The sequence below is a fragment of the Brassica napus genome, chromosome C3, assembly GCF_020379485.1.
Source record: "Brassica napus cultivar Da-Ae chromosome C3, Da-Ae, whole genome shotgun sequence".
Classification (NCBI taxonomy): Eukaryota; Viridiplantae; Streptophyta; class Magnoliopsida; order Brassicales; family Brassicaceae; genus Brassica; species Brassica napus.
In genome coordinates this window covers 69,559,843-69,572,555 of record NC_063446.1, presented here as the reverse complement: position 1 = coordinate 69,572,555, position 12,713 = coordinate 69,559,843, and the positions used below count along the sequence as shown (strand labels likewise).

The 12,713-nt window shown below is 32.7% G+C and overlaps 2 protein-coding genes across 2 annotated transcripts; one reads left to right on the top strand and one right to left on the bottom strand.

The window, feature by feature from the left end:
- Positions 1–4,397: 4,397 nt before the first annotated feature.
- Positions 4,398–7,191, bottom strand: LOC106424182 (fasciclin-like arabinogalactan protein 5). The gene has a single exon (XM_013864922.3). It carries the CDS (start codon positions 5,950–5,952, stop codon positions 5,119–5,121), a length of 834 nt encoding a protein of 277 aa, XP_013720376.2. The 5' UTR covers positions 5,953–7,191; the 3' UTR covers positions 4,398–5,118.
- Positions 7,192–10,726: 3,535 nt separating this feature from the next.
- LOC106386246 (flowering-promoting factor 1-like protein 1) lies at positions 10,727–11,454 on the top strand. Its single transcript, XM_013826123.3, has one exon. It carries the CDS (start codon positions 10,888–10,890, stop codon positions 11,260–11,262), a length of 375 nt encoding a protein of 124 aa, XP_013681577.1. The 5' UTR covers positions 10,727–10,887; the 3' UTR covers positions 11,263–11,454.
- The last annotated feature ends 1,259 nt before the right edge of the window (positions 11,455–12,713 follow it).

Genomic DNA, 12,713 nt, shown 5'->3' with positions numbered 1-12,713 from the left:
CTATAAATTTTAACAATACTATTATTCTTCACGGATTTTTTTTTTAAAATTACTAATTTTTAAAAATCAAACAAATGAGAGAATATACTACTATTTATTAACAAAACTAATTTAGATCCCCAAAAATAATAAAACTATTTTCTTTTTCTGCTTTTTTTTTAAAAATCACGAAGTTATAAAATATATTTCCATAATTTTACACTCTATATAGGGTATATACTATTTAAAATAGGTAATAAATGTATTCACCATATTATAACCTCGCCGTTTTTACTGAAACTTCTCATATTTAACTTAATATATTTATAGAAGTTATTGTATCTTAACAAACGAAATTTCTCTAATATATTTATAAGATTGAATTCTATATAAATAACTATTTTAAATAATGAAATCTATAAAATTTCATTAGTTTATGTAAAAGAATAAGATATGTAATTCATTAAAAACATTTCCAATCATTATATTATTTATGCAACCAATAATTAAGATTTGCAACCAAGATATGATAGATTACGGTTATTAAACTATTTCCTTATTAAGTGAATTTTTTTTATGATTCTAACATGTTAATAACGTAAATTTTGTATATTAATATTTGGAATAAAAAAATAAAAACTACGCCTAACCACATCCCTATAAATGTCATTAATCTCTAACTTATATCACACTTTAGAAAACAAAAAAAAAAACAAAAAACTTCATAGTGTGAAGAAGGCAAAGAAGGAAGTGGAAGCATTTCAGGAAGATGAAGAAGCGGAGGTTGAAGACAAGACCAAACCGAAGATTGTTATAGAACACTGGTAAAAAACATGTATATATGTATTCATTTTCGATTTCACGAGGGTAAAAGGTTAGGGCTTTTGCTCGAAATGGAAGCTAGAGGTTTGGTGGTACTGGTGAGAATGTTGTTTCAGTTTGTAGCAGTTAGGGTTTCTATTTCTGATTGCTAGGGTTTCATCTTGATTCTCCATAGTTTTTCTAATCAGTGTGAAGTTAGCACGTTTCTTTATCTCTATGTCTTTGCTTGCGTTGTGTCTTTCACTTTTCTGACATTGGAATGTAGTATCTGCTTTCTTGTCTTGCTCAAGCTTAATTGCAATGTCTTACTTTAGTTGTGACATATTCCTTGTGCAAATGGGAGAGAAACAGGAGTTGCTTCTGGTTCTTATGTCTTCTTTTCTATGTTATTGAAGTAAACAATGCAATGCTTTCAAGACAAGGGCCATTCAGGTGAAGGAAGGTCTGGAAGGAGCTGTTCCTGGCGTCACGGTGGCTCTGAATCCTGAAAAAGGTTATTCTTTTACTGTAGTTGAATATGCTCACCATTCAGGGCTGTGTTAAACCATGATTGTTCACATTGTGCTTGGTAACAAATCTTCTCCTTGGCGTAATTTTTTCTTTCTTTTGAACAGCCAAGGCGGGGTTGCTTTGAGATCCGGGAGGAAGGTGGCGAAACATTCATCAGTCTTTTGGTAATGCTTTCGTTTCTTATTAAGAAAAACAAATCTCTATTTCTCTCACCTTTCTGTGTGGTGTATAACTTGTTCCGTTTGAGTGAGGTTTTATTTGTAGTACTAATTCTCATATCACAGCTTGTTTTTTGTATGCATATGTGAATGAAAATCAACTCTGGATCAGTATTCAATATGTGAATGAAAATCAACTCTGGATCAGTTTTAAGCAACTCTTTATGTTAGTTACTGTGAGTAGACATTAAGATTGTGTTTTTTCTCATTATTATGTAGGAGATGAAACGTCCATTCACTACAAGAAAACAACGGTATTCTGACGGACATTCCGACGGAAAATGAAATCCTCGGAATTCCCCGAGGAATTTCTTGGGTTTCCTCGAAATTTCCTCGGAATATACCGACGGAATTCCGAGGAAACATCAATCCGTCGGAATATTCCGAGGAAATTCCGACGAACTAGTGATCGATCGATGCGTTTTTGGACATATACCCATCAATCGATCACATTGTTACGCTTTGGTCCATCTTAGTCATCGATCGATGCGTTTTTGGACATAAATCCATCGATCGATCCGTTTATAAAAAAAATTCGAGATTTTGAAACCCCAAACACTAGTTCCTCGGAATTTCCTCGGAATATTCCGAGGAAATTCCGAGGAACACTTGATATCCTCGATCGATCGATGGGATAATCCCATCGATCGATCACATTGTTACGCTTTGGTCCATCTTCGTGATCGATCGATGCGTTTTTGGACATATATCCATCGATCGATCCGTTTATAAAAAAACATTCGAGATTTTGAAACCCCAAACACTAGTTCCTCGGAATTTCCTCGGAATATTCCGAGGAAATTCCGAGGAACACTTGATATCCTCGATCGATCGATGGGATAATCTCATCGATCGATCACATTGTTACGCTTTGGTCCATCTTAGTGATCGATCGATGCGTTTTTGGACATATATCCATCGATCGATCCGTTTAAAAAAAAAATTGAAGTTTTGAAACCCCAAACACTAGTTCCTCGGAATTTCCTCGGAATATTCCGAGGAAATTCCGAGGAAGAAAAGGGTTTCCTCGGAATTCCCTCGGAATATTCCGAGGAAATTCCGAGGAAATAGGGTTTTTAAACCGAAAACAACGTTTTTGCGGTTTGAATAACACGTATATAACCCTTATTAAGTGTCTTACGTTCATTATGAAGTCAAAAATTTGTTCCTTACCTATAATAAACACTTTTCTGATTGTATGAACGAAATCCCCACAACATAAGAGAAACACTTATACACTTTAATGAACGGTAAAGGGAATACTTACAATTCGTTTTGAAATTTGTTATTTCATGGTTTATGCTCATCTATACAAAGAATCCTCAATGGTATGCATTACAATTGTATAAGAAATGAAATACGGCAAAAAAAATTGATGTTTTGAAACCTCAAACACTAGTTTCTCGGTATTTTCTCGGAATATTCCGAAGAAATTCCGAGGAAATTCCGAGGAAATTCCGAGGAAATTCTGAGGAACAATATAAATTAATAGAAATACATGCACATGATATTCTTTTTCCTCGAATTAATGAAAATATTCCGAGGAAATTCCGACGGATATTTAAGTGGCCGTCGGAATTTCCTCGGAATATTTTCATTTAACCGGGCAAACAAGCCGCCAAATATTTCGGGAAAATTGAAATTGAAAATACTGAGGGAATTCCGACGGAAAATATCCGTCGGACCCAAGGTTTTATAAACTCCAAACGCATCTTCTTCCCCATTTCTCTCTTCTTCCTCTCCGGCGATCTCTCTCTCCTTCTGGCGTTCTCCACCTTCTCTCGCGACGAACCCTCCGGCGAATCCTTTCCATTCCCTTACAAATCATGTAAGGACCCTATCCCACTTTCTTAGGTCCTATTTGTTAGGTTTTTAAGTAGATTTGATGATTTTAGAAGGTTTTTGATAGATTTTTGTTAGGGTGATTGGGTAGGATTGTGATTTGTTGTGTAATAGGTTTAGAATTGTGATTTGGTTGTGTTGAATTGATTTAGAACTTTTTTTATAAATTGTTCATTATTTTTGTATTTACAAAACATTTTTTCTATACAAATTCGATTTTACAAAACGTTTTTTGTATATAAATTCGATTTTTGGATTTATAAAAGATGATTTCATATTTATAAAAATATTTATATTTATTAAAACTAATTTTGTATTTATAAAACATTTTTTTTATTTATAAACACTATTTTTTTATTTTTGTATTTATAAAAACTATTTTTAAATATACATACCGTTCTTTGTATATAAATTTGATTTTTGGATTTATAAAAGATGATTTCATATTTTAAAATTAATTTTGTATTTATAAAATTTTTTTTTTTATTTATAAACACTATTTTATTATTTTTTGTATTTATAAAAACTATTTTGTATTTATAAAAAGATGATTTCATATCTATAAAAATATTTATATTTATAAATCTAATTTTGTATTTATAAGACATTTTTTTATTTATAAACACTATTTTATTATTTTTTGTATTTATAAAAACTATTTTGTATTTTTAAAAAGATGATTTCATATTTATTAAAACTAATTTTCTATTTATAAAACATTTTTTTTATTTATAAAAACTATTTTATTATTTTTTGTATTTTAAATATGTTTTCTATTTCAATTTTAATTTTATATTTTCGAATTTCAATTTAAAAAAACTAAATTTATAATTTTTTTTTAATTTTGGAAATATTCCGAGGAAGTTTATCCCTCGGAATATTCCGACGACATCTTCTTCGGAATATTCCGAGGAATTTCCGACGAACTTGTGGTCCTCGGAAATTCCGAGGAAATAGGGTTTCCTCGGAATTCCGTCAGAAATTTCCGAGGGATTTCCGAGGAAAGATGAATTTCCGAGGAGTTATTTCCGAGGACTTTTTTCGTCGGTATATCGTCGGAATAGCGTTATTCCGACGACATACCGACGATTTTTTTCCTCAGTATGCAGCTGTTTTCTTGTAGTGATTTGCTCCAATGAAGGCTCTTGATATGGAAGAAGTCATCGCTGCCTATGAGCATCATGGCATAGGTCAAAGGGAAGGAGGAGGCAATCCCCCCCATCTTCCGCATATCTTGCTCAGGACATCATAAACAAGATTAAATGAGAGACTGCTACAGACTGCAAATGGAGGCTCTTCTTGTGCCGGATATGTCCTTTGTTTAATCAAGTAGGATTCCATAAAAGACAATTTCTAGAGCAATTTCAGATTTGTTACGTTCACCTTATTGTTTCGGTATGAGCGCTGTAAGTGCAGTCTCGTCATTTTCCAATGCATGATTGGCTTGTTGATTTGTTTAGTTTGGGAGATTAACTGGTATTTGTAAGGCTAGTTTGATTCTTCTCGTTGCTTCAACCAAACCGATGCTGAAGTGTTTATTTGTTGTTGTGATCAGGCCCTTGTTTTGCTATTCTTTGCATTGGTTAAACTATGTTATAACACACTTAGAACTCTGTTACAAATTCGACAGGACAAACATCACATTGGCATGCGTTTATGTTACACTTCAAACGGTGAAAAACTACAGAAGAAATGTTTTTACTCATCTACCATTATTGTCATCAAACCCCATCACCTAATTCCAAACTTATAAACCAGCAAAGCTACCAAACAATAGTAGCAAGAGAACAACATCAAATCTCAAACTTGCCTTACAAGCAGAAGAGGATGTCCCAGCCTTATCAGCAGCTTCAACCTTCTCATTATCTGCGCTTGGAGTAGGAGCTGGAGAATCAACCTCCGCTGTTTCTGTTGTAGGTGTATGTTTTGGAACATCAGTATCTGAGGCATTGTCTTCATCAGCTGGTCCAGGACCTGGAGCTTTTGCAGCATTCATGGGAGAGGGAGCCGGAGCCGGAGGAGCAGGTGGTGGTGGAGGTGGAAAAATAGCAAGGCTGAGTCCAGGAGCCACAATGGGCATACTAATCTGGACTATAGACATGTTATATGGATTGTGGTACAATGCCTTGACATACTCAGCGACCAAAGGTGAGCCCTTCACTCCTGAACCAAAGTAAACTCTTCCTTTAGATTTGGTACAGTTGAGGAAACCATTCATCTCTTCACCTAAACCGGTTGTTTGGTATAAGGTAGTGAGCATTATGCTCTTCTCCTTCATTCCATTAAACTTCATCTCATCGTAGTAATCAAGAATGACATGGTTCATGAGAATGTTCTTGAGCTCAACGTCGGATCTGTTAATGATAGGGGTGATGGCTTCATTGCTAACAGCAAGTAAGGTTATGGTCAGGTATTTGCTTATGGGTATATTGAGCTTGGTTTTGATCAAGAGATCATTCATGGTGCTGAAGTTGGAGTATTTCTCAAACGCTTGTGTGATGTTATCTGCTGTAATGGCCGTAGAGAAAAATACGAGTAAGAAGGTGAGGGAGAAGAGACAAAGGGAGGCATTGAGACCCATCTTGTGTGTTCTAGTGAAAAGCTAAACCTAAATGGCTTCACACGTTTGGTATTTATGTAGAAGATGTGAGGAGGTTGTAGAAGAATGGTTTAAAGGAGAGATTTACTCTCTTTTTTGGTGCTAAATCTGAACTGTGAGCTAAGTCCACTTTTCTATTTTTAGTGTGTAATAAGACTTGGCCGTTAGATAGTTTAGGCTTCAACATGTGTGTTTTGTTTTTACGTTGGTTTTAGTTATTTATGTAGTGCAGTCTTGAGGTTTTATATGTTGTGGTAGAAAGTCCAAGTGTAGTGGTTTACTAAGAATATCGGCTTTAAAGCTCATAATTAATATTTTTCTATTGAAGATAAATTTAATTTTAGAAAGAAATTTCATAAAACCATTCTTCAAGACTCATCTCGATTTGTAAACTTTAAAATTTTGAAGCATCGTTTTATTTTCTTGTGAAAGAGAATACACTATTTTTTTTATGATTTAATGCTATAACTTATGTGTTTAATAGATCAACGTTAGATGGAGAAATTAACATACACGAATTTCAGTGTGTATGGCTAATGCCACATGTATTAGTCACTTAGGTATATTATCATCCAAAAACGTAAAATATATTATATTCTTCTCGGTATTTTATCTAATATTGAATCAAACGTTTTTCTTGTCGAACCTATGTTCTAAGTATATGGTCTTTTACATATATAACACGAATATTAAAAAGTTGCAGCTTTGTACCAATTATTCGAATTGGCAACTTGGAGCTCATATTCTCTTTGTCAGCTTACGAATACAATACCTAGCTCAAAAATGAGGCGTTAATGATATATCTTGCACTGAAATTATGTAATATTAATTTGTGTATCATCTAACCTTAATCTCAAGATCTCAACGTGATGCGTCATTCATGCTAATTAGTTTATGACTTGTTGAGATATGTATCATCATTACTAAAATTTAACTGATATATAGTACACATGTGAATATATACAGAAAAGTATTCTAACAAAAAGCCCAAAAAGGTAATTTACAGAATTATCAAAAAGGATCCTTGATATATAGCGGCTCACTAATTGAGTAATTTCGAATCAAATTCGATGTATAGTCTAATAATAAGTAACGAAGTCTAATAGTCTAATAATAAGAGGGATGAGGTAGCCCGCTTGGCGAAGGACCTTCGAGGTCAATTGTCATGCTCACGGGTTCGACGCCAGACGGTGGCGAACTGCCCATCCTGTCATCCACACGGATATGTGCCCATGCTTTCGGGCCCATTTGAATATCCGGAGAGAGAGTCTATCCGTGGGCTGCAGACCTTCCCTTGGAGATTAGTCTGGGCCCTAAGGGCCTGGGATACCCCAGGGTAAAAAAAAAAAAAAAAAAAAGTATAATTACCAAAACTAGTAATGTAGAGATTTAAAATGTGAATGAGATGTCATTTTCTTGACAGAATTATTCTAAGTTGTTAGTGACATGGCACCAATCGAGCATACCTTTCTTAACAAGAATACCAGTAAAGGAAAAAAAGAAGAAGAATACCAGTAAAGCTATAGATCCATATATGTATATATGTCTATGAACTGAATAATTATGCATATATATTATATATGTGTCTTTTTTTTGAAACACTTATTATATATGTGTTAATTACAGTTTTTAACACTTGGAAAACATATATGTGAAGCCTCTAGAAACAATAGACAAATAATCAAAGATAATAGTTTCTATTTGGTTTTGTAAAATTTTACAGTTAAGATGTTGACACGACAATAACAAAAAGCAAGCGATAAACGGATAATATAGATGTAGTTACATATAACATAAGATGCATGAAGCATGATCATATTTAATATCAATATAACTTGGGTTCCATACTGCCATATTCGTGTTGATTGGATAACAAACCATGGTCCATGAACGTTTGGTGGATATGAGATCCCGTGAATCCATTCCGGCAAAAACACTCAACCTTTCGTGGTTTGGATTTAGGCTGAGATGGGCTGTGACCTTAGGCACATAAACGAACTAATACTTCATTTGATAGAAGACTTTAACACTTGTTTCGTAGTAATGCCATAATAATACAGTATAATTATATGTTATAGCCTAACTTCTATTTTAAATACGGTAATAAATTGATCATTAAATTAGTAAAAATAAAATTATCAGTAATTTATATACTCTTTATCCGATCCACGTATATATAGAAATCAATACTATTAAAACATGATCATGACCTACTAATAAATGTTGTGTCCAACTAATTATTTTATAACTGCATATAAATGATTATCTTAATAAATACTTCAATCAATATATATTTCATTACATTTCTTACTGTTTTTTAATACTATCCAGAGGCGGCCCTGGGCCCAAGCAGATGAAGCATGGGCTTCCGGCCGCCTTGATAATAACTAAAATATCGGCCACTTTTTTCACAAGATCTGTGTTAGTCTAGTGGTCTACATGTCTATAGTCTCACATTCCAGTCATGAGTTCAAAACCCCCCTGCTTCATTCCAGCCACATTTTTGGTTTTGGCTTGTAGCCTTAAGATTTATAGGACCGGCTCTGATACTATCATCAACCTTATTTCCACAAAAGGTGGAATCCACTTCTCTGGAAGTTATTATATATGGCAACAGTTATGATTTGAAATAAAGATATATATATATATTAAGAAGTTGTTTAAATATGGCGACAGTTTAATGTTAATGGAAATGTGAAGGTTAACTAAAGTTATTATATATGACAACAATTTGATGTTTTTACTATCAAGATTATCTACGGGTTATTTTATGAAACATACAAAATGATTATCAAATACAAAATATCGCAACAAATTTCGAATTTAAGTATATTTATGTATTTATTAGTAATAATTAAAAAAATAACACAAATATGATTAAAAAAAACAAATATCATTACAAAAAAATATAAATATAAAAATTAAAATTTTAAAAATAAAGTAAAACAAAAAATATACCCGTCTTTTCAAAGACGGATCAGAAACTAGTATAAAATAAATTACAAATATCACTAGCAACGTCATGTGGTACAATATAGATGTCAACTTAGGATGGATCCTTTTTCCAAAAAAAAAAAAACTTAGGATGGACCTACAAGGGGTAAATAAAAAGGAACTAGAACTTTGTGTTGAGTGTTGAAGAGAATGAGGACTGAGGAGTGAGTGAGCGTGGCTTGGCACCATCTCCCACGAGGGACTTCGCACCCACCTCCCTTATTTCCTCATTAATGTCTCTCTTTTCTCTTTTATTTTTCCTTTTAGAGTACTTTTTGTCAATCTTTTCACAAATTTATAAAAATAATTAAAGATACTAATAGAATCTATTGCATTATTAAGAATAAATGTTATATACTAGACCCCCTTCTTAAACTGAATATTGTGATGTTGAAGCTAGTCATTATCACATTGCGTATGTGGGCAAGGTTCTATAAAGATGGAGGAAATAACTGAACAGAAAGAAAAATATATATTAGGAGCAATAAATTTTTCAAATTAAATCTTTTGATGGTTAAAGAAGTACTCACATAACTTTATCAATTATATTGGTACTATAATCTGTTGTCTCACAAACAACAATTTTTCTTTAAAATAGTAATTTCTTTTCAGAGATTTCTATAGAAAGAATAGAAATATTATGATATTTATCTCAAACAATTTTATACACACACATATATATATATATATATATATATATATATATCTGACATTCTTACGATTTATTTGCTTATTTTTGCATGATATAGGTAACCAAATTGATCATTTTAGTATTTTGTGTGGAAAATGATTACCCAATCTTATATTTTGATAGTTTTCTAATTAATAAACTCGCAAATTATAAGAGTGTTGTAAGTGCAACGGTCTTTTGATTACGTAATAATAAGTTGGATCTTAGCTAACCGATGTTACGTCAAGAGTGAGCTCATGCAAACTAGATGAAGAGTCTTGCAGTATCTGAATTTCATATAATTTATTGTATATTAAATAATATTACGACAAGAATCTAACTTCTGTGAAAATCCTACCGATGATTCTTCCACATAAGGAAGATAAATAAATTAACCACACACAAAATACAGAAACGAAAGAAAAAATATATTCCAGATGAAAAGCTAATTCCTTATCAAGGGGTATGTGGACCCATAATTTTCTATTATTGTAACAAACAAATTAAATATTTTTATTTTTATGTACATAACCAGGTGTAATCCGGTTTTCTAATATTCTAGCACGCAAATTCAATAATTTGCATATAGAAATTTTATAACATTCTTCAATTTTTATATTTAAAATATATCCTTTCAGTTAATCTCCATAGAAATTTACGGCAATGCTATTATTCAACAAAAATCAGCTAGTATTTCTCTATACCGAATCCAAAACGGCAAGTAGTCATAGATTAGTAAAAAAAAAAATTACGGCAATACTTACGTCGCAAATATGACGATAAATTATTTTCTTAACTCAAATATTATTTAAACTACATCTGGTTCCGAATAAGAACGATAGCTTTTTTTTTTTTTTCTGAAACTATTACTGGTTTCTGACGAGAACCGGTGCATTAGTACTGGTATGATCTCAGCCGATAGCTTTATTTTTTTGGATTTGAGTTATTCTTTTGTGTCCAAATGTGATATATACATTGGTGGAAATTGATGGATAAGATTCGTCCCTTTCGAGAATTCTGGAATTCTAAATATAACATTTAAATAAATATAATCATAAAATATTTATCAGTCCTATCTTATATATATATATATATATATTTATCAGAATCTTGACATGACCCCTTTACTAACATCTATATATAACCTTCTACACAGTTTCCTTCTACTCAGCAAAATTAACAGGCTCTGTGAAGAGCAATCATAACAAAAATTCCACACACGAAACCCTAGTTCGTAAACATTTAACATCACAATGTCTGGTGTGTGGGTGTTCAACAAGAATGGAGTGATGAGGCTGGATGAGAATCCTTACAACCAATCCGGAGGAGATTGGTCAGAATCTTCCTCCTCCGGTAGGAGCCAGCAGCAGAGGATGAGGAGGAAGATTCTTGTCCATCTTCCGACCAGCGAGGTTGTCTCTTCGTACAAATCACTTGAGAGGATCTTGAAGGGTCTTGGATGGGAGAGGTACTACAATGGAGACAACGCCGACCATCTCCTCCAGTTCCACAAGAGAACATCGATTGATCTCATCTCTCTCCCTCGGGACTTCTCGAAGTTCAATTCCATTCATATGTATGATATCGTCGTCAAGAACCCTAACGTCTTCCATGTCCGAGACATGTAGTAGCCAAAATGAAAATTAAAACTGGGTCAATTTGATTCTCCAGATATACTTGCAGGCGTTTGCTTTGCTTTATCTACTGTTGTGGGTTTGTTCTTGGTTTGTGTTGTTCTGTGCTGGTCGATGTATGGTGGTCTCAAGCTAGAGCCATTTTAATAAATTGTATCATTTTGTGATTTGAATGAGCTTGTGTCATGTTGTCTCTCAAAGATGAAATAGTAAAGAAGGCAAAAAGTTTACCACACATAAATCGACAGTTGAAAATTTTACAATCAATTATGTACAGCATTCTAGTATAGCAGTCTCTCGACTAGTCGTTTTCACTAAAACAAGAAAATACGTGCTTTATGAATAGTAATTACTAATTACTAATTACTTTCTTTTCAACAACATTGACGTTAAATTAATGATTATAACTTCAGTTGATTGATTAATTAAAATCATAAAATCAACTTAAAAATCTAACCACAAGTTTAAATGGGAAATTAATAAATAAAAAATTGGAAGTTAACGGGAAATTAATTATTGAGAAAGGTTAAAAAGTGAGAAACATGTTTTTTTAACTGATAAAAGTTTGGGAAATGCCCTAATCTTCGTCTAAATCCGGGACCAGCTCTTGTTTAGACTATGAGTTTATGACATGGCTGAACCATCATTTCCAACGAAAATCAAATTAAAGAAACAACAGAATCAATAATTGTGTTAAGCTACTAATCTTTACGCACCGTAAGTAAAAGATAACTAAGTTATCTAAATATATATATAAATATATATCGTATTATAAGTAAAGTACATACATGATTTAACCCTCGGATAATATTATAGTATATATACACAGCAATACTGAAATACAAATGTAAATCTCAAACAAGACGAAATCTAAAGAAGGAAAGTCAAAAGATGTCCAATTAGAGAAGGTCCCCAAATGTTTGGGAAGAGCTCATGGATAAAATGATGGGCGCACGTGATTTCTCATACTTTTCTACCCAGCTTTGACAGATTCTACCCAGCTTTGACAGATGTCAGTTTTTGATTGCTCGTTTCCCCATTTGGTCACATACTAAATGATGGGCGCACGTGATACCTAGCCTTTCACTTGGAATCTTGGCACGTGTCGATTCCTCCATTGCCCATTCTCCCCACTTTGTCACTTCCTTATCAATTTCGAACAAACTTTCTTTCTTTCTTTCTTCAGTTGACAAAAAAAAAAAACTTTCTTTCTTCTATCAAATAAATTCACACATTATCCTTTTTCGTCTAACACTCTATTCGGGCCCTTCTCACTTTTTCATAAAAAAATATTTATATAGTTTGCATTATTTTGGTACTAATTTCTTGAACTAACATCATGGGCCTAAAAATTTTATATGAGGAGTATTTAAAATAAGGTTTTCATGATAATAATAAAAACGCGAAAAACGTTTTTTTTTTGTAAATGAAAAAAAAAAAGAGTA